This window comes from Bombyx mandarina, chromosome 09, assembly GCF_030267445.1.
Source record: "Bombyx mandarina strain Sakado chromosome 09, ASM3026744v2".
In the NCBI taxonomy this organism is placed as follows: domain Eukaryota; kingdom Metazoa; phylum Arthropoda; class Insecta; order Lepidoptera; family Bombycidae; genus Bombyx; species Bombyx mandarina.
In genome coordinates, this window is record NC_143216.1 from 11,720,958 (window position 1) to 11,743,063 (window position 22,106).

The window sequence follows — 22,106 nt, forward strand, 5'->3', positions numbered from 1 at the left end:
GTTTAGCGGCGCCCAGGACATACTATTGGAGTATTCATTGTAATGGCTGCCACATCCTATAAATCCGTAATCCAAGATTGCTTCGAGGCAAAAGTAGACAAGATGAATGTACCCACCCGCGGGAGCTTACAATGCGCCCTACCATCACTAAGATAGATAGTTTGACGCGCTGGGGTCCGGGATAAATAAAAATTCTACCGAAATACAAATTAAAACTGTATTAATAATTAGAATACTTACAGAGCTCTTAACGATTCGTAGTTCACTTCTTCCGGTTCGCTTCAGGTGATCCGTGCGCTGTTTCGCTTCGATTACTAACTGCCTCCGTGTCATCACTGCAACGCCTCTATAGTCGGTACGACATCCCTAGAGCTATCGAAAACGTTCTCGATAAGGCCAGATATGTGTTTCCGCTATTTGATAATAGATGGCGTTGTACTTTTCGAGCGTTCTCACATTTACATTATAATATAGTTCTTTTGATACTCGTTTCTGCTTTCGACGATAGAGGGTGCTGCTCTCACCGGCATATCAATACCATCACTAAGTAAATACAGAAAGAAAGTTTTTAATTTGTCATAGATAACGGAAGTGGAGAGAGTAAGAAGAAAAGTCATAAAAATTATTGATAGATATGCATTAATTTGTACTTAATGCTATTATATAATTAAGCACTTAATATCAGGTACTTTACTTACAATACGTTATTATTAAGAATATTTACATAGTGCGATATAAACAAAAAATAAAAATACAGCGTTGCGACAGGAATAGGTATGTGTTCGGTAGCTCAGTAAAATAAAGGTTTTGTTCTTGAGGTTTTATTGTAAGGTGGACTGTATATAAGTATATGCAATATTAGCCGCGAGTCGCGCGTGCGATTCTATATCGTTCCAGTAGTGTTCTGTCTCGCTGTGTGTGTTCGGTCATCGCCGCTCGAGTCGTCGATGCCGTGGTGGTGGTTGGACCCCCCCGCAGACCTCGTAGTCCCCGCTCGTATGTGACGTACTGGCGCAGACATCCTCCCCGGCGTTGAAGAGTCGTCTTCTTCAATATGGATCTCCGAGGAGTCCACAGGAAGGGGGCATATGTTATTGTATGCCCGGCGTAGTATGCCTTTCGTGGTTGCAATGTCAGCAACCCTCGCGATGCCGTCGTTGCCATGTACGAGACGAACTATTCGTCCCAAAAGCCACATCATTGGCGGCAATGTCTTGTCCTTGATAATGACCATTGCACCGATCCGCAGTTGACCTGAAGATTTTTTCCATTTGTATCTCTGTTGTAAGAGAGAAACATATTCATTAGAGTATCGCCTCCAAAAATGTTGCTTTAGGCTTTCAACTCGTTGGAAACGTTGAAGACGAGTGATGTTGGCTTCCGTGATGTCGGGATATGGTACCGAAGTGAGTGGCCGACCAATAAGGAAATGGGCGGGCGTAAGGAAGGTTAAGTCAGATGGATCTGATGACATCGGTGTAAGAGGTCTAGAATTTAAAATAGACTCAATCTGTGCCAGACAAGTTGTCATCTCTTCATAAGTTAAGTGTGATTGACCCAATATTCTTACCAAATGAAATTTAACAGACTTAACTGCAGCTTCCCACAGTCCACCGAAATGAGGTGAGTAAACGGGAATAAATTTAAACCTTATACCTAGACTGTTGATGTCATTAACACAATTATGAATTAAATAGTTGGAGGCTCCAACGAACGAAGTTCCATTATCGCAGTAAATATTCTGCGGTTTCCCTCGACGGGCGATGAAGCGATCGAGTGCGCTAAGGAAGCCCTCCTTGGTAAGATCCGAGACGATCTCCAAATGCAACGCTTTCACTGCAAAGCAAATAAAAACACAAATATATGATTTTATCAGTTTACCACCACGCCCCTTTCGATTGAGAATCATCACCGGCCCGGCGTAATCAATTCCAGTATTCAGAAACGGAAATTCTAATTGCAGCCTATCGCTCGGTAAGTCGCTCATAACGGGCTGTGTAGTTTTAGCCTTCTGCCTAACACAGCGAATACATAGGCCTACTATACGCTTCGCTAAATTTCTCCCACCAAGCGGCCAGTATTTCTGTCTTATTTGTGAAAGTAGAAGTAAAGGGCTAGCGTGAAGGGAATCTTTGTGTTGTTTAACAAAAATAAGTTTTGTAAGAATGTGTTTACTGCACAAGAGTATTGGGTGTTTAACATCGTAACTGTAGAAAGAATTATTGAGTCGACCTCCAACTCGAATAATGTCGTCAGAGTCGAGAAAAGGAGAAAGAGATAGAAGTCTATTTTTCGAGGGCAAAATTTGGTTTGATTTGAGAATATGATATTCCTCCGGAAACGTATCCTGCTGTGCAAGACGAATTAAGGTATTTTGAGCTGAAGATATTTCCGTAAATAATAAATTATTATTTGTATTCCGTGAGTTTTTATTTTTTAAATTATAAATAAATCTTTTGATGTATGCTGTAATTCTTAATAATTTCGAAAAGTCTGATATTTTATTCATTAACATGACAATTGAATTTTCTGTAGTGTTAACAACAAAAGACATCTCCGGAAGGTTTTTTAGTGTTTGTGCGTTAGGATTGACTGGAAATTGTGTATGTGTTGAATGTAAAAAAGATGGACCAATCCACCACAGACTGGATGCGCTGAGTACATCAGCCCTCGCCCCCCGAGAAACCAGGTCTGCTGGGTTCTCTTTAGACGGTACGTAGCTCCAGTTGTGGCCATTCGTACTTTCATGTATTTCATTAATTCTATTTCGAACGAACGATTTTAAGCGATTAGAAGGTGCGGTTAGCCATCCTAGCACAATAGTAGAATCTGTCCAGAAGAAAGAACGATCAAACTGAACAGTGAGTGACTTGATAATTTTTATATATAGTCTAGTACCTAATAAGGCCGCGCATAATTCAAGACGAGGTATTGTACTTGACTTAATGGGTGCAATCTTATTCTTAGAAGCTAAAAGGCGAACGCGAATATTGCCATTACTTGTAATAGTTTTAATATAACAACTCGCTCCGTAAGCGCGTTCTGATGCGTCTGAGAACGTATGAATTTCGATGGTAACAGTGTCGTCGTTAAAGGACCATCGAGGAATATTTATATTATTAAGTGATGGAAGTGATTGCATTAAACTCAAATATGATGTTTTTAAGTTGATTGGAACTTCTTCATCCCAGTCTGACTTGGTTTTCCATAACTGTTGTATTATTAATTTGACTTCTACAATGCATGGTCCGACGAGCCCCAAAGGATCGAAAACCTGACTAATTTCTGACAAGATTGTGCGTTTAGTGATTTTAAAGGTCTGATGTGAATTTAACAAAAAGAAGAAGTTATCTGATTCAGAGTTCCAGTGAAGACCAAGAGTTTTGCTCGGCGCAGAGTTATTCAAATTTAACGTCTTATCTTTATCTGCCTTAATTTCAAAAATAGTTTGCATTATTTTTGTACTATTAGATCGCCATTTGCGTAAGTTAAATTTTGCTGAGTCTAGTGTATTGATAATATTACGACAAAGTTTTGTTACCATCTCAATTGAATTACCCCCTCCCAAATAGTCATCCATATAAAAGTCATGTGCTATTGCTCGTTTAGTCTCTGGATCTGTGCATTGCTCAGCAAGAGCAATTAAACATCGAGTAGCTAAGAAGGGAGCGGATGCCGTTCCGTATGTTACAGTGTTCAGAATGTAAGTATGCAACGGTTCTGACGGATCAAATCTAAATAATATTTAATGTAAACTACGTTGAGAAGGTTCTACTTGTATAGCCCGATACATTTTCTCCACGTCGCTGGTAACCACATATTTGTGTTGCCTGAATCGCAGCAGGATGGAAAGAAGATCGTCCTGTACTGTAGGGCCAATGTGCTGTATGTCATTAAACGACTTACCGGAGGACGTCGCTGCTGATGCATCAAACACTACTCGTAGTTTAGTGGTTGTGCTGGATTCCCGTATCACTCCATGATGAGGTAAGTAATTATTTATGTTTTTATTAAATGAAGTTACGTGCAGATTCTCAGATGTAGATTTCGGTATTATGTTTGAAGTGTTGTATGGTTCGGATTGTTGTGTGGATGTGTTTAATGTTGTGTTATGTGATTGTATGTTTGACGTAATGCTAGAAGGATTGTTATTTGATGTGTTGTCCGATGAATGAACGTTTTTTGTTATGTACGATGAATGAGTGTCCGATGTTATGTTAGAAGAGTGATTGTTTGATGTTGATTTATGTGTATGAGGTGTATTTTGTATCATATGCCCAAGATTTATATACTCACGCATAAAATTATGATAATCATTCTTCAGTTTCTCATCGCGCTGTAATTTTCTCTCTACAGAAAGAAATCTTAATTTTGCTTTTGTGTATGAATATCCCAGAACGTCAGGTGACTGTTTAAGAGGAATAGTAACTATAAACTCACCGTTTTTATTTCGTCTTGTTGTCTCTCTGAAGATTGTCTCGCATTCTCGTTCTTCCTTAGACAAAGAATGACTAGAAGAGACTGAGTCTAACTCCCAGAACCGACTAAGCTGAGATTCAAGAGATTGAGTGAAGTGGCAATGCGTGTGAGTATTTTTGAAAGAGGAATGTTGAAGAACACTGCCAGACACAATCCATCCTAGTTTGGATTCACGTAAAGTGGGTTGATGTTTACCTAGGCTTATTGTGTTTGATCCTAAAATGCTCCAAAAGATGCTAGCCCCGACTAGTATATCAATAGCCGAAGGAACGTTAAAAGAGGGGTCGGCTAGTTCGACTCCGGTAGGTATGGGTATGTGTTCTTTGTATATAAATGTTGAAGGCAATGATGTAGTGATATTTGGCAATATATAGCAATCGACGCTCGCCTTATAGCTGCCATTACAAGCTTGTAGTGACAATGTACACATTTTAGTACTAGATGAAAGTTTACTGTTGATTCCGATGACAGTTGAGTTTGTGTTATGACGCGGCAGACCTAGTTTCTCGCAGAGGTCGGAGGTCACGAAGTTAGAAGTACTGCCGTTGTCCAGCAGAGCCCGGGCGTTGTGACAACGTCCATTCTTGTCCATCACTTTAACCATCGCTGTGGAAAGTAATACATTGGTTTGATGATTGGGTGCAATAGATGAATGAATGTTTGATGACGAATTTGTGTGTACAGACAATACTATGTTTTCTGTGTTTATGTTCGAAGTTGTATTTTTGTCGACTTCTCGGTGAAGGAGAGTGTTGTGACGTGAGTTACAATACTTACAGTGGGTAAGTCTACAATTTTTGTCTTGATGACCTGTGCGTAAACAATTTTTACAAAGATTATGGTAGGTGGAAACTTTATTAATACGTGAGTTAACGTCTAAAGCTCTAAATGCATCGCAACTGAATAGATAATGATTTTGTTTACACAGTGGACAGATAGGATGTTTTATTTGATTTGTATTGTTTGTAACTATAGCGAATGATTTTGATTTATGAACTTGTGTGTCAGTTTGAGGATTTTTGTGTAGCTGTTTGTTGCTACTAAGTGTTTCTAATAATTCTGCTCTGTTATTTAAAAATGTGATAAATTGTTTTAAAGTTGGTTGCTCACTTAATGAACTTTTAAACTCTTCCCACTGCCTGTTTGAAATAAAATCTAGTTTTTTACTCATCATGAATATAATCAAGACATCCCATTGGTCTGTGGGCTGATCCAAGATGTTTAGTGATCTTAAATTTTTATTAATAATATCTATTAAAAATCTTAATGATTTTGATGAATCTTTTTGCACTTGTTCAACGTTGAATAAAGCCTGAATATGATTATTAATAAGAATTTTTTTATTGTTGTATCTTTCCGTTAATAATTCCCATGCAATTTTGTAATTATTAGCTGTAAATTCTAAGCTTTGAATCACTGATGACGCATTTCCCTTCAGGGACGTTCGCAAATAATGGAATTTACTAATTTCATTAATACGTGTGTTGTCGTGTATAAGAGAAATATACATATCTCGGAACTCGAGCCAGTGATGCAAGTCTCCATCGAAAGAGGGTAGGTTGATGTCCGGAAGACGAAAAAAATCTTTCTTTTCATTTGAGATCGTCCCGGATCCACCGTAACTGGTTTGCCCACAACTGGATGTTGGTTCCAACATGCTATGCGCAAGCGCAGTGACTGTAAAATAAACAGTCTCAAACTGCTCCCGTTCTGCGTACTCTTTCTCTTCATCTTCTGAAATAGTTTCGATTTCAGTCTGTAATTTATTAAAATCTATGTAAGCTTCGTCGATAGCCTTAAGTCTATTTTGTAGTTCTATTCGGTGCGGATTGCTTAATGATGAATATGACTTCGCGATGTTTATATAATTTGAAAAATGCGTTAACTTCGCTTTCTGACTGCTACGTAGTTTTAACAGCTTTTTAATTCTTTCGTCGGACATTTTGTTTTCAAGCAAGCCAATAAGATAATAAGCAATAAGCTAAAGGAAATAAATTTAAAAAATAGAAGTAAGCAGGTAGAAATCAAAAAAATAAGTTAAGCAAAAAAGCAATTAATTTAATAAAATCAACGTAGCAATAGGTATAAGGAAATAGATATTCAGGAATGCGGCCCGGTCGGGTGATCGATCTAGAACAATGGGACGCTGCAGGTCATGTGAAGGTCAAGCGAAAAAAAAAATTACACACAAGTTAGCAGAAAAAAATTACGTGTATGGCACAAAATAAGTCTATATAAATTTCTAGGGAATAAGAGGACAAATAAAGATGGGATATGGAACGGACTCACTCGGTTTTAATCTCGATCCTTGAAGACGACACTTTTTTACGTTGTAATGTCGGGCGGGTCGGGTAGAAAGTCCGAATGATTGAATCTTGTTGGTAAAATTCTTCACGGCGACTTATAAGACGGCTCTTCTTCCACTTGGGACCATTATGTTCGGTAGCTCAGTAAAATAAAGGTTTTGTTCTTGAGGTTTTATTGTAAGGTGGACTGTATATAAGTATATGCAATATTAGCCGCGAGTCGCGCGTGCGATTCTATATCGTTCCAGTAGTGTTCTGTCTCGCTGTGTGTGTTCGGTCATCGCCGCTCGAGTCGTCGATGCCGTGGTGGTGGTTGGACCCCCCCGCAGACCTCGTAGTCCCCGCTCGTATGTGACGTACTGGCGCAGACAGTATGATAGTAGTGTAACTACAGTGATAATATTATGTCCTCGTTCAGTTTATAGCACGCTTACTGTCGCTTTGAAGAAGCTGAGAAAATGGTGATATACCGTATTCATTATGGATTTGATGGTGCTAAGTTCCGAAGTACTGTGAAAAATTATATTAACAAATAAGTAGCTATCTTATGTAACCAAAATTCACAATTACTATGGGAAAAAAAAAACATAAATCACATCGTATCACATCACAAACATAAAGAACATTATTTATCCTTACCATCTTAAATAAAGTATATATATATTTGTATAATGTATTATAATACAAAGTAAGTATATGTGTGTATGTTATATATATATATATATATATATATATATATATATATATATGTGTGTGTGTGTGTGTGTGTATTTGTATGTATATATATTGTTTTGTATCTTGTTATATGTATATATTATTATATGTAATGTTTACTGTATGCACTAGGTTTGTGTTCTTAATTCTTCTTTCCTTTTGCGAGCCTACTGGAAGAGATTTCAGCATGAAATAAGTAGTGCCCTTGTACTCTGTATCCTTATTGACGTGTCTTTTCTAACAGCTGTGTGTACAAAATATATTAAATAAAAAAAATAAAGGAAATCGTTTTTGTTGACACAACAAGCAAAACGCTTGCATTTGTTATTAAAAATTTACAAAACTTGAAATCACCCCAAGTAAGTATTTACGGTTCATTATGAATCTAAAATAGATGCAAATTACAATGCATTCAAACGAAGACGATGATTACAAGGGTTTTGTAATTTTGGTAGCGTAAAGAATCTTGTGAACATTTATACTGGATGAAATGGAGGCAATAGTGTAAAAGCTTAGCACTCTTTAGTTTGGTACTAGTATTAAATCTTGGCACTGTTTACCATTGGCACTGTGCGTCCCATTTTATTTTTACTACTTGTGATGCAGATTGCTTAAGGTCCACTTCATATTGATTATCGCTGCCGTATATTAAAATTGTAGTCGAGCAAAATCAAGCCGCTAAGGAAACAATGAAGGAAAGCTCACTTGTCAGTCAGATGATTCGCGATAAAGTAGATCAATGGAAACGCACTGTGGATGATGATGTGACGAACGCAGTGGTTTCAGACAGTGGAGATGCTCCAGTTGCGGGAGGTGATATTGTAAAAAAAATTATGACGGAATATTTCCTCAAACTTTTTATCGAAATATGGGTAAAGAACACAGAATAAATCTTGTTCTATGTCAGTACTGCAGTTCCAGCAGTTGGAAACCAATCTTGAATCAGGAAATCAAATGGATCTATTTGGCAATTGGGAGAACTCATTAGAACTTAGGTCACTCCACGCGAGGCCAGACCTGCCCTATGTAGAACACAATCATTGGCCCAAGCGTGAAGTTCATCTTCGTTTTGTTGAAGATTCCGAATATCCTCATTGGCTTCTCTACTTTACTACAGCACTACAAGAACAAAGTTCGTACCTACCATCAAAATCAGCTGAACTTATCCACGGTGACTGAATATGACTGGACAATTACTATCCTGATTAGTCAAAGATACCATATAATTTTGATTTTGAATCAGTCGAATACATAACCGATCGCAGAACTGACTCTCCTCTGCTCTGTGGCAGAAATCGAGTAATATTCCAAACCAACAATACGGATATAATTTTACGGAAAACATCACGTTTCCAATTTAGTGAGGGGAAACTCCCGGGCTTCATATTGTTATTATGACTACGATCGTCAATTATTACTTTAGGCACTACGTCACGTAAACGTACCATTGTTCTCTTATGAGTAGAATGTTTCTCGAGTGTCGCAACTGAAGCATTGTTAGGATCTGGCGGATCAATGCAAATTATGATTTTTATCATCGACGATGAAAAAAAATCTACCCTCTTCAGTTCAGTATAAGTACCATTACCCTGGTTATTTTTGTTATGAAACATTCATGTATTCCAGTCGGTAGGATATGGCTCCTGTGCGCCGCCCACGGTGTGTCTCCTGAGACGACGTCCTTCGGGATATACGCGGAGATGAAATCCCGTCGTATCATCAGGACGGGTAGTGGTGAAGGCGGACTTTCGGCGCGCACTACGGTACCGTTTGGTGTAGCCGGTGTGGTTGGAGCTCGATGGGGTTTATTCGGTAGTTGGTTTTCTGGGGCAAGCGCCACGCGCGCCTTTATCAAGGCGTGGTCTCCTGCGAGGAATTGGGGAGGTAGAGGACCTTGGCTCTCCTCGTCTCCTTCTCCCTCTCTGGTGGCGCCAGAGTCAGACATAACCCAGACCATTATCCGGTATTCTATTATGCGTAAATGGATTCCCCTGCGATGAAAAAAAAACCAGATAAAATTGCTGAATTTGTTATACGTGATTCAGCCTACAATTTATCTAAGACGAGCAAGCAATATTTCATTACGGTTTAGCACTAATTAAACACTGGTCGGACTGAAACTGCTTGTATTGCGTCTGAATCTTTGAAATTACGTTCGGATTTTGTCAAATAAAAAATATTATTTCGATTTATAAGTTTCGTTCGACTGCCGCTAGTAAGAATGTCGCGTGACTGAATTGATTATCACACCATAAACACAGGGTAAGTACTCACTACATTTCACTGTATGCTTTTTACGTTTTTAATTTTTCCTGGTGGCTTACTTTTTTTATTTTATTTCTAATGTTATTTATTTCGTATTTTACGACTTGGAAATCGCTTTTTTCTCGCCCTTTTTTCATTTTTGTTTTATCGTCGAATGCGATTTTCACATGTATAAATTTCATTTCGCTAAGTAGCACATCACGCGAGTTAGTGTTAAAAGTGCAATTACTTGATTCTTGTATGTTTTAATGTGCATGGTTTAATTTCATGGATTTACAGAAAAGTGTTTGTGTTTTTCATATTAATATTTTCCTCGTACCAACAAGCCGGAAGATTTTAAATGAATAATAATGTCGTAGACCCAAGTATTTCCCAAAGTTTTGTGAGGATAAAATTAATACCAAAGTACTTTCTAGTAAAAGATAATAATATGCGTTGAAAAAAATTACATTGTAATTGAAGTAACTGAGTCTTCACAGTCCAACGAAGAGTACATGAGCAAAATAAATAAAAATGAAATGAATCCAGTTGAATCCGATACTGTACAAGTTTATAGGCTTATCGAAGACCAGACTAATCAATTTGAAGAATACATTAGAAATCAGAAATGCAGACCAAGATATCTCTACACTCTTATTTCCAAAGACTGTAACAAAACTCATGTGAGCGGCATTTGGAGAAGCATGGTAAAGAATAGGGGAGAAGTAACACAAAAGAAGAACCCCAAGTTTCGAAGCGTCGGGCAATTATTTTCCAAGCAGCTTAGATGAGATGAGAGCCTGGAATGTGTATTTGTAGGATTAGCATTTGTATTTGTTGAAAGCTGACGATTAACCCGTAGGGTAATAAGCTGGCATGTGTATTTCGGTGGTCAGTCAACCGAGCCGGTCGTCAAAGAACTATTGCAGTAGCTTTTATTAAAAATATATCCTCGTATTTTTCTGTCAGCTTTCAAAAAATATATTTACACTTTCCGAGTGGACGAAGCACACAGCACGAATCACTGGAGTACATAGACATCAACAATTTAAATGCCGCGACCCAAATTAAGACAAAACTTTTACGCCTCAGTAAAAAAGACTTGTAATTTGCGAAACTGTTGTAACTCTAAATGGACGGTGCACTACAAAATCAAATATAATATTATGCTATGTTAAAAATAACAGAATCTTTCTCCCATACAGGACACTCTTATGTATTCATTTAGTAGATAACGTCTTGACTATGATCCTAGCAATGTAAACAGCGTCTTTAAGTAAAGGTGATCACTAACCAAAAAATTGGTACATATGATATATTTCAATATTTTTTTTTGAGATAATATATTAATTACATTTTGTTGATGAATCTAGGAGGATAAAAACAGCAAGATCCGCTGTTTTTAATTATCTAGAAACGTCTAGTAATTATTGAAGTCTAGATGTACTTAATAAATATACTACAAATAATAATATACACTTAGTAACAGATAGAGCTGAGCAGATAAGCTCGTCGAGAGATACAAAAAAAAAACATTCTAATTTATGTTTTTTTTTAACACTGCATAGTCTAATGCTTATATTAAACTATTCAATACTAATAACTGCTCATAAATACGTAATAATTACTTATGTGCCGTCAAATTTATCACCACCCTAAAACCTTGACCTTTATAAAATATCTAATAGCTTCCATGATGACTTGGCCTTTAAAACTTATGCTTTAATACGGGGGCAGGAGCTGTCAATCACTTTATAATTAATAGATTTAGAAGCTCTTTTACACGCAGATACAAAAATAGTCAGTTAAGTAGAAGGTCTCGGTTTTAATCTATACTAATATTATAAAGAGGAAAGATTTGTTTGTTTGTTTGTTTGTTTCGAATAGGCTCCGAAACTACTGGACCGATTTGAAAAATTATTTTTCCATTAGAAGCCGACATTGTCCCTGATGAACATAGGCTACTTTTTTTATTTATTTTTTTATTTTATGTTTTTGGTTTCATGTGTGTTTTAATGTTTCCGAAGCGAAGCGAGGGCGGGTCGCTAGTTGTTAATAAAGTAAAACTGTAAAATGAGACATTAAGAAAAATCATATTTCATTTTTATTAGTATCTATCTCTATACTGTGGCCTGGAAATGGAGCCTTATTTATTTATGAGCTAACAACAATAATACAAATACACTTTTCTCATATACATATTATAATGATAATATGGAATACTTAATTGCGTTTTCTGTACAATTACTTCGTTCATACTAAGTTATCGAACTTCGCAGACAAAGGGAGAGATTGAAGTGAGAAAAATATTCAAAAATTGCCTTTTACTGTACCCCTGTGACCTTTGAATACGTGATGACCTATTTCAGTGATTGGATTCAATCGATAACTATCGGGCTTGATAATTGCGTCCCTTTTGACGCTACAAAACTTTGGAAGGCTATCAATCACGCGGAAAGTTAATTTCGTTCGATGTCAATCGAATTGTTAATACATTATCAACGATTCGAAATGTTTGTTGAGTGTTAGAATGTGTTTGTGATTGGATGGAGTTTGGTTTATGAGAATGCTATATTGTTAATTCAAATCTTGTGGATATTTTAATGAAGATTTATAACAAAAAGACTGCATCGGTGGTGCAGTAGTTGCGCCGAGGGTCGTGGGTTCAATTCCCGCATCGGGTAAACTTTTTTTTTTTATTGCTTACATGGGTGGACGAGCTCATAGACCACGTGGTATTAAGTGGTTACTGGAGCCCATAGACATCTACGATGTAAATGCGCCACCCAACTTGAGATAATATAATTTTTAAGGTCTCAGTATAGTTGCAACGGATGCCCCGCCCTTCAAACCGAAACGCATTACTGTTTAAGAAATAGGCATGTTGGTGGTACCTATCCGCCCGGACTCACAGGAGGTCCTTGCGATGAAAGGCTTCGTTTGCTCTTTGTCTGGGTGTTTATTATCTATATTTTTATATATTTAAAACGTATATAAATATGTATGTCAGTATCTGCAGTCCCTAACACAGAGAATCCTAATTAAGGGTCGGACGACCGTGCGTGATTTGTTCCCACTTATTTATCATTTATAAGGTGTTTTACCTCACCACCGTAACGTCAGCACAAGGTTTTGAAAGGTGAGTATCGGGTTGTATGTGAGAATGCTGATTGGTTTCGAATCCCACTCCAAGGTTGACCACAATATAGCATGAGGTTCTATGATATAGATACACACTTCCGTTCCACAAATTCTGAAAATAATATCTGATTTTTTTTTCAGAAACTATGAAATTACAATGAGCCGGAGACTAGGTTGACCTTGGGGTTGATTTTTACGTTATCCACGTTGAGACACGACATCTCAATTGTATAAGCATCCGTTGTGCTATTTAATGCAATAGAAAGTTACAAGGTGGCAGGCACGTCATGAGCTCATTTGGCTGCGGTACCTTCTTATGATCACGTGGGCAGTTACTACATCGATACTTCTTCGCTAAATAATGAGTATTATAATAAAATCATTTAACAATAATGATGAAATTTTTGGATGAAAAATCTTTCCCTAATCTTAAATTCAGTGATCAAAAACAAATGTTGGCGAAGTAATTACCTGTTACATCTTACGTACAATCTTTAATAAGGTTTCTTTAAAACATTTCCGAGAAAATGTTTCGGAATTTTACACGTGTAAACCGTATACCTTCTATTTTCATTTCTATTTGCATAACCGCATGAGTAGATTATTTATATGTAAATAATAGTTACTAAACTATTATAATTCTCTTCACTATATAAAAAAAAAACATTGATAAAGCTAGTATAGTACAGACTAAGATAGTTCTATGAACAAAAAAAAAAAAAAAAATTATAAAAATGTCGAGGTAAATTCATACAATATAAATAATACTGGTGGTAGGACGTCTTGTGAGTCCGCACGGGTAGGTACCACCGCCCTGCCTATTTCTGCCGTAAAGCAGTAATGCATTTCGGCTTGAAGGGTGCAGCAGCCGTGGTACTGTAAAAACTGAGACCTTAGACCTCATATCTCAAGGTAGGTGGTGGCATTTACGTTGTAGATGTCTATGGGCTTCGGTAACCACTTAAGGGTTACACAGGTGGGCCGTGAGCTCGTCCAACCGCCTAAGCAATAATAATAAAAAAAAAAACGTAGATGTTTTTAGATTGAGAAAATATATAAATAAACATTTAAGCAATCATCATAGAGAAAACCTATAATCATGTTTGTTGTCATAAAGAAAACAAACTCGTGTTTTGTCACCCTAGAAAAATTTCGGGAGTAATATGATGAGAAAAAAAATTACGAAAAATATAATAAGCAAGTATTAGTTTCGTGAACAAAGCATGAACTATTCGTTCAAGTCGTGCCGTAGACGGAGAGAAAATAATTGAAGTTGATAGGACAGTTTTAACAAGTTCGTCTTGTTTTGATTAAACGCAAGACCGCCGTGGCTTTGTTTGAAGCTTATTTTAATATTAATGCACATTATGTATACTTTTCTTTGCTAAACTTGAATTCCGAAAAGTTCATCGTAATTAAAGTGCCAATTGTAACTGCTTTTACTGGTGATAGGACCTCTTGTGAGTCCGCACGGGTAGGTACCACCGCCCTGCCTATTTCTGCCGTAAAGCAGTAATGCGTTTCGGTTTGAAGGGTGAGGCAGCCGTTGTAAATATACTGAGACCTTAGAACTCATATCTCAAGATGGGTGGCGCGTTTACGTTGTCGATGTCTATGGGCTCCAGTAAGTGGCACATCTACGTTGTAGATGTCCAGTAACCACTTAACACCAGGTGGGCTGTGAGCTTGTCCACCCATCTAAGCAATAAAAAAAAAAGTCAAGCTATCATAGAACTTAACTGACAAAAACCTGATTTTCAGATAAGCTTGTGTTATAAGCTCACAAATACCAAAGAATAAAGTTAAGACCCTGGATTTACCTATATAATAGGCTCAATCGACAATCTTCCCTTTGTCGTACCCTTACACATATTTTTTTTGGGAATTATTTCATTATAGACCTAATCATTTCTACATAAAAACTTCAACTGTGAAGGAATAGTGTAAGTAAATTAAATAATTCGTAGATGATTTTATTCATTGCATTTTTTTTTCTTGTTTCGCTTTGTTGAGTTTTTATTGTTACTTAAAGCTTTTACGTAATTACTGATGGCATAGCGTATCGTAAGCTCTTGCAGGCTAGTACAAACATCCTGTTTATTTTTGTCACGATGCATTCAAGCTAGTCGAGTGACGACGGTTTCCAAGCTGTTTCCGTTGCAGCCAATAAAAATATTATTGCAAAATTTAAAATTTTTGTACTGCCCGTAATAACTTCATTGAAGCAAACTCAGTTTTCTGTCAAAACGCAGACACAAAAACTAAATTAGCTAGGAACTACCGGGTGTAATTAATACTCCAACACCTATAAGACAAAAATTATCCAAACATAAATTAGTGTTCGGAAGCTTTGATGAAATCTACATGTAAATAGGTAATGACAAAACAGATCGGTACCTATTTCTTTTCTCTTTATTAACAGATTACCTTAATTGTTTGTTTATTATGAAAAAAGGATCTTAAAAAAAAATTCGTCAAGAAAACATGTCAGAACAAAATAAAAAATCGGTTGTCTGTAAAGTCGGTTTACTGACGGTAGTTGAATGTGACAACGTCATAAGAAAATACTGATGGAATGGTTTCATTTTTCAAAAGAAAATTTTAATTTTATTTGTTTGATAGATAGGTATTTTGTATGGACAATTGACACCACATTCACTTTTCACTGAACTTCATACTTGAGGAAAACATGTAAATGTATTATTGTATAGCAGCTGTCCACGCGGATGCATCGCTTACTCAAGTAGGAGAGAGACAGATGTCGAACGCTGCCGAACGCGGAGGCCGATTTTGCCTCTTTGTCGCTCGTTGCGCGCTTTCGCTTGCACTTCAAGCCGTAAATGGAACGTCTCAGAGCCAGGTGACGCCGCATGAGTCATGTTTTTTCGTGCGTGCAGCCGGCTCCAACGAATAATAATTTTAAAACGTTGTCACGTCAAAAATTTGATAGATAAAAATAAATCCAAGCCTTGAATTGTCAGTCGTTATGGTCCAATTTCGACAACCTGGCCAAATAATTAATTGAAATGTACAACTAGTAACGACCGAGAAACCTTATAAAGATTCTGTATTGAGATTCCTAATTACCGAATTCAATTGAGAAGGTTAATTGAGTCACCGTTTGGTGTGTCCATAATAAAATATTTTAGAGGACATACTTCTGATCAGCGCCATTACCCTAATGATGTCAAATTACTACGTTAGGCAACGGCTTGGCTTTGCCCCTGACATTGCTGACGTCCATGGGCGACAGTAACAACTCACCATCAGTTGGGACGTGTGCAGGCCTGCACAAAAGCAATAAAAAAATCGATGGTTTTTTTTTCACAGAAAATTTTCTTTTTATTACGAAGCATCATCTTCAAGACTAAGCCTTTTTGAATGAATGAGTAGTACGTAAGTATATAACTGTATAATCTGTAAAGATTATGTTTTGTTAAATTACGGTGAATATGGTCTTAGAAAAAAAAGAATCAACGAGATTCTCTGTTAACGAATCAACGTCGCGTCATACATTGATGGCCGTGATTGGCCTATGATGACGTCATACCGCACGAACCAATCACAAATCAGGAAACGCAATAGTGGCACCAATTGTCAAAATAAAAAAAAATTATAACACGAAGAAAAAAGATGAACGTGCATGTCAATTCTAATTGGTAAATAAATTAAAAACTAGAGGTCCCGCAGTAGTCGAAATTCGACTATAATTAATTGGAATTGTAAGTTTGTACACTATTATGATTGTATTTTATACTTCTATAATCACAGATTTCGCCAAGACTACACTATAAAAAATATTAACAAAGACGAACAATATTTAATCTATTCTCAATTTGACAACAGATGTCAAGAACAAAAGTTTGACAATAAATAGTATGCATGCGTGTGTGCGTCAAATACATGGTATGTAGTGTGTGTAATGTTTTCTTTATTGATTTAATGTATCTTTTATGCATTATTTGAAAAAAATATTAGCATTATGCACTTCTTCTCTATTTTCTCTTTAAGGGTAGAAAATTTCATACTCCTCCGTCCGCGCAATTTTCGTAAAAAGGGATACAAAGTTTTTGCTTCACGTATTAATAATATATAGATAATATAATGAGTATCGGATAAAGTAAACGCATTTATTCATTTTCTTGGCCACCTCAAGATACCTATAAGAAATAGACGCTACATTATCAACACATTAATCGGAAAAATATGTAAGACTCGAGTGTTCAGTTCACTGTTAGCTTAAAGCTAATGAGCTGTTAACGGCTACAAAATGGCTTAGTTAGTTAGCTCTAAACGGCTTGGTTTCCGTCGAAAATGTTAACTACCTTATTATGTTCGCGTCCCGAATATTTTGAATGCAAAGTCATTCAATTTTTTTTATGTTGCATACTAAGAGTTAGTTAGCACTTTGGTGCAATTTTACGTTACTTACATTAGGTTAGTTACATATGCTGTATGTTACTAACCAGTGCAGGGTACATCGTCTAAGTGTTTGTTACGTTTTCGCGTATGGGTAAGTTCATGATCCATCTTATATACAGGTAGGTAGGACTGATAGGCAGGTAGGATACTGGTGGTAGGACCTTTTGTGAGTCCGCGCGGGTAGGTCCCACCTCCCCGCCTATTTCTGCCGTGAAGCAGTAATGCGTTTCGGTTGGAAGGGTAGGGCAGCCGTTGTAACTTGAGACCTTAGAAATGATATCTCAAGATGGGTGGCGCATTTACGTTGTATATGTCTATGGGCTCCAGTAACCACATAACACCAGGTGGCACCAGCAAAAGTTACCGAAAGACTTCACGGTGCGAGTACCGGAATCAAATTTGAGTTCTAAAGTCGAAGCTTTAAATGTATTTAATTTTGTATTTACAAAGTACAAATTCAGTCTTTTCTAGCCATAGCGGGTCCATGCAAATTAAAATTGGTTTTGGTCATTTTTTGCAATATCATCTATTCATACGTGATATGGTCTACCTCGTATGTCTTGCCGATTGGCCACTTAGTACTGTTTAGATAATGGAAACCCTACCTTGATAGTCAAGAAAAATTGAGATATTGAAAAAAAAAAACCGTTTTGTCATTTAATCTGTTCATGGTTACCCTACAATAACGATTGTATAGAAAGATAAAATTGAAAATTTTAAGTGATTACTTAAGAGTGTTTTCTAAATCAAGTGCTTTTATAAAGGTTAGGCCGTTTCAAACGAGCGTTGACTTTGACCGAATTCAAATATAGCTATGGAAATTTGAAAGAGCAATTAAACATTTTTTGACAATTTGTATGGCAATTCCTAGAATTTCTCAATTTTAATTTGTGCATATTGATTCGCAGTGACGTTTCATTATGACTAAGTCTCGCTGTATGAAAAGTACCGTAAGTTTCCTTACGACTCACGCGCCATCTATCATGCGTTGACAGTACATTTTTTTTTTTCTTCAAAAAAACTTGTGTCAAATTTCATCACGATCGGATGAATGGTAAAAGAACGGGTACTAGACAAACATACAAACGTTCGTACCTCCTTATGCGGATTAAAAGTTTTTCTCACTCTTGTCATTGTATAGTTTTTCGTGCTTATGCCACATTCTGTAGAGTCAATTCAGCATTTCTTCTTTTTCCATTCAGGTCTCTTACTCACTCACACCCTTCTTTCGCAGATCCTCATACATAGAGTCAGTCCAAGTCTTTTTAGGATTCCTTTTCCTCACGTCACTGTCTACTTCCATACCCAGACAGACTAACAATAAAGATACGATAAAAGCAAGCTAACAGAATCAAATCTTCCAGAAAAAGTTTTTTGTTAATGTTTCTAATCTTATGAAAACAATGAAAGCATTGATGAATGATTGAATATAAAATATTATTATTTTAATGTTTTTTCTGTTTTTTTGAGTCGTAGACACAATTAAAACTATGTTCACAGTTTAATATTGCGTTATTTTATTGGTAAATACGTAATAAGCTTGTGCAATATTTCAATGTGGACTAAAAACATCTTGTAACCCGGCCCCCTAAGGGCTTCGGGCTCCACCCGCTTTGTGCGGGGAGGAACCTAGGCGTGGGGCGGCGTGGTAGGTCGCGTTCCCCCGACCGCTCCGGGGGAAGGTGTAGCGCGGCGCTATCAATCGGGCTCTTGGCCCGTCGACCGAGGGAACCGGCGATCGTGTTGCTGGCGGCCGCCGGTCCGGCGTCTGGGGGACGGCGGGATGGATGTAATGTGCACTGCGTAAACCCTGTCCCGCCGTCTCAATAGCTCCGACTGGGTTCCCACCCGGTCCGGGGTAGGGCGCCGGCTGTGAGCGGCAGGAGTTTTTAGTGAGGTTCGACTCCCACATACCCCACCTGCCGTGCGGGTGGGGATCCGGCGATTTTCTCCTGTGGAAAAAAAAAAAAAAAAAAATTTGATCCGTGACTACGAAAACTGTAAAGTTTTTCAAATGTCGGCAGTAAAATAATGATATTTAAAAAAAACGCTTGTTACCTTAAAAAAAACCTTAAAATGATTTTAATGATTTAACGTTTTTTTTCAAAGCTTTAAAATTTTACTTTGTTTAACTCTTATTGTTTTAAAATGAAATTTTTGTCGAACTATAAGAAAATTGCAAAAATATTTTCAACATCAAGGTCTTTAAATGTGTCGTAGCATATTTATTTTTTATTCTAACGTAGTACTAATAAGACTTATTGCAATTTGAAAGCTTTTGATAATAGATCAGTTCTGCCAGCTATAAATGATTTGGAGATAGTAATTGATTGCAATAGATATTATTGATAGAGTAACTATTTTGCGATTAAGCTATTTATGTAAACTTATGAAAAAGTTTTTATTATGAGTGAAAAAAGAGACTATTATATATGGACACTACTGACACTGTCAATGGAACATTATATTATACGTCATGTATACGAATGAAATAATCGAATCAGTGATGAAAATTTAAATAATGACGTGTTAGCTATTCATTATGTGCCGGCCTTTTCTGATCCATGTTGAACCAAAAAAAGAAAATAATGCTTAATTATCTGTCAGTCAAATGCTGACCTTTTTGGAATTCGAACAAATTGGAATCGTATTTAAAAGAACTTTCTAAGCCCTTAGTGCTACGACAAAAAATATACCTTAAATATTTTTTTATGTATTGAGCTTTTCAAAATGAATTCAATGATTGTATCGGTTGTATGTTTACATCTTGTTGCCATATTTCAGTCATATAGCTTGCAGGAATCCTGATAACCTGGCGAAATGGAAGCGGATGAAGGCGAAATTTTACCGGTAATATTGAAGGCAAAAGAACTAAGGTTAGAAGCCCAAAGCAGTGGTCTTACCAGGTGACTCAGTAGCTATATTTTTATTGTTTTTGTGTGTGCTTATTTGCGTATAAGAACTCACGACCAACCTCGTGTTAAGTAGTTACCGGAGCCCATAGACATCTACAACGTAAATGCCTTCGTCCAACTTGAGACATGAGTTCAAAGGTCTCAGTTTTTATAAGTACAATAGCTGCCCCTACCCTTCAAACCGACACGTATTACTGCTTCACGTCAGAAATAGGCAGGGTGGTGGTACTTGCGGACTCACAAGACGTCCTACCACCAGTAATTACGCAAATTATAATTTTGCGTGTTTCATTTTTATTACACGACGTTATTCCTTCAACGAGGAAGTCAATCGTAAACATTTGTTAAGTACGTATTTCATTACAAAAACTTGTACCTGCCTGTGTGGTTGGAACGCCGTTGCATTGGTTAATACAAATATACCGCGCGCCTTATGTTTTAGGCCATAACGACATAAAGGCAGGTCAACAATTTTCACCAGGTATTAGATAGGAATAGGTGAAGAAAAACAGTGAGAGGACTACAGAAGATTCACGAACCTCAACAATGAGGAAAGAACTGAGAAGAGAAGAAGAATAGAATCGATAATATAACAAATTCTGCTTACAAATCACGATGAGAAACATACAATCGAACGACTAAGCGTTGTGGCGTAAAAATCTTAAAAGCGAGTTCAGCATCTTGTTTTCGATATAACTATTTACCGTACAATAATTCAATACACACACTCCAATAAATCATACCCGAGCTGACTTGTACAACGTCGGTACATGCCTTAAGCCGACCGTATTTCAATCGTCAGTCGCGAACAGCCCTGGTCTGTGTTCGCACCTGAACGTCATTCCGCGTCCGACCGTCGCGTAGAGCAGTCGCGTCGCAGCCCGAATCTCCCCAACCCTAGCGATCGCGTGTGCGTGTAATTTACAATTTTCGAAAACGGTGTTGAAGTTCTAATTCCGTGATTTACACAGACATTTCTGTCGTGAACGAAATCCTGGGACAGTACGCCGATGGAATACGCAATACGTGAGCCTTTTTTTTTCTTTTTTCTATTATGCTAATAGGGTTGTTGTTTCCCGCGAAGGGTAAGGCTTTGGTTCGTTAATGTTCGGTATTATTGCGAGTTGAATACGAATACGCAAATGGGATTTTCGTGATTTTTATTCGGAGCCCGGAGCGGGCTATTTATGACGGTTGGATAAACATTTGATTTTGGTACAACTTTGTTTTCAATTGATTGCTCTGGTTTGAGTTGAATACGTTACACATTGTGTTAATTTACGTAAAGCTTATTTTGAATGTAAATTTTATTTATTGTGGATTTTCGGTGTAGTCTCGTAGAAGCGCGCCTACGCCGTAGCTCTGTGTCTGTAAAGCTCTACAAATACTACATGTTACTATTAAATTTCTTGTTAGTTACAAGTATTCGAATATTTAATATAATTGACTACATTAAATATAATAAATGAAAAGTTTGAAATATTAATTTAGTAAAGAAGTAACAGAATTGCCTCTCACAGAAATTGTTTAGCTAATATCCAAAGACTCAATAAAAGTTTCGTATAAGCCATAAATTTTAACTATTTATCTACGTACCAAACTATCATAGCATATCAAGTATGTTTTTAATCAACCAAAAATGTATAGTAGGACTCAGTTATATAACTTTGTTTGTCTCAGTGATATAAGTCGTGTCGCAAGATACAACCCTTTCATCTAAAATTTATTAAGCCTAATTTCGTGCATATGTTTCTTTATTGAATTCGTTCGTACATGTAAATATGTGTGCGTGAGTCGTATTATCTACACACACATTCATATTAGGCGTACACACGTATCAAGAGTTGTTAATATCACTGATATTAAATTCTGAACGTAAAAATTC

General features: G+C 36.9%; 2 protein-coding genes across 3 annotated transcripts in view; one reads left to right on the forward strand and one right to left on the reverse strand.

The window, feature by feature from the left end:
- Nucleotides 1–805: 805 nt before the first annotated feature.
- On the reverse strand, nt 806–6,759 carry LOC149502356 (uncharacterized). 2 transcript variants are annotated; one of them, XM_089729906.1, is made up of 2 exons: nt 4,978–6,759; nt 806–1,836 (listed from the first exon to the last, which is right to left on the reverse strand). In XM_089729906.1, the coding sequence occupies exons 1-2, from the start codon at nt 6,419–6,421 to the stop codon at nt 884–886; spliced, it is 2,397 nt and encodes a 798-aa protein (XP_089586032.1). In that variant the 5' UTR covers nt 6,422–6,759; the 3' UTR covers nt 806–883. The 2 variants fall into 2 exon arrangements, with proteins under 2 accessions (XP_089586032.1, XP_089586031.1); XM_089729905.1 differs by having other exon boundaries at nt 4,933–6,759.
- Nucleotides 6,760–21,061: 14,302 nt separating this feature from the next.
- Nucleotides 21,062–22,106, forward strand: part of LOC114245229 (cyclic GMP-AMP phosphodiesterase SMPDL3A) — an 81,517-nt gene continuing 80,472 nt past the window's right edge. Inside the window, exon 1 of the mRNA XM_028177322.2 lies at nt 21,062–21,247. The gene's annotated coding sequence lies outside the window, so the exon portion shown is untranslated. The remainder of the gene's footprint in view (nt 21,248–22,106) is intronic.

Bases quoted from the DNA above. Each gene is read 5' to 3' on its own strand.
- LOC149502356 (XM_089729905.1), bottom strand. From the start codon at position 6,421: ATGTCCGACGAAAGAATTAAAAAGCTGTTAAAACTACGTAGCAGTCAG. The intron at 1,837-4,932 runs GTAAACTTTCAT...TTTGCTTTGCAG, and splicing joins AACTGTCATCGGAATCAACA to TGAAAGCGTTGCATTTGGAG.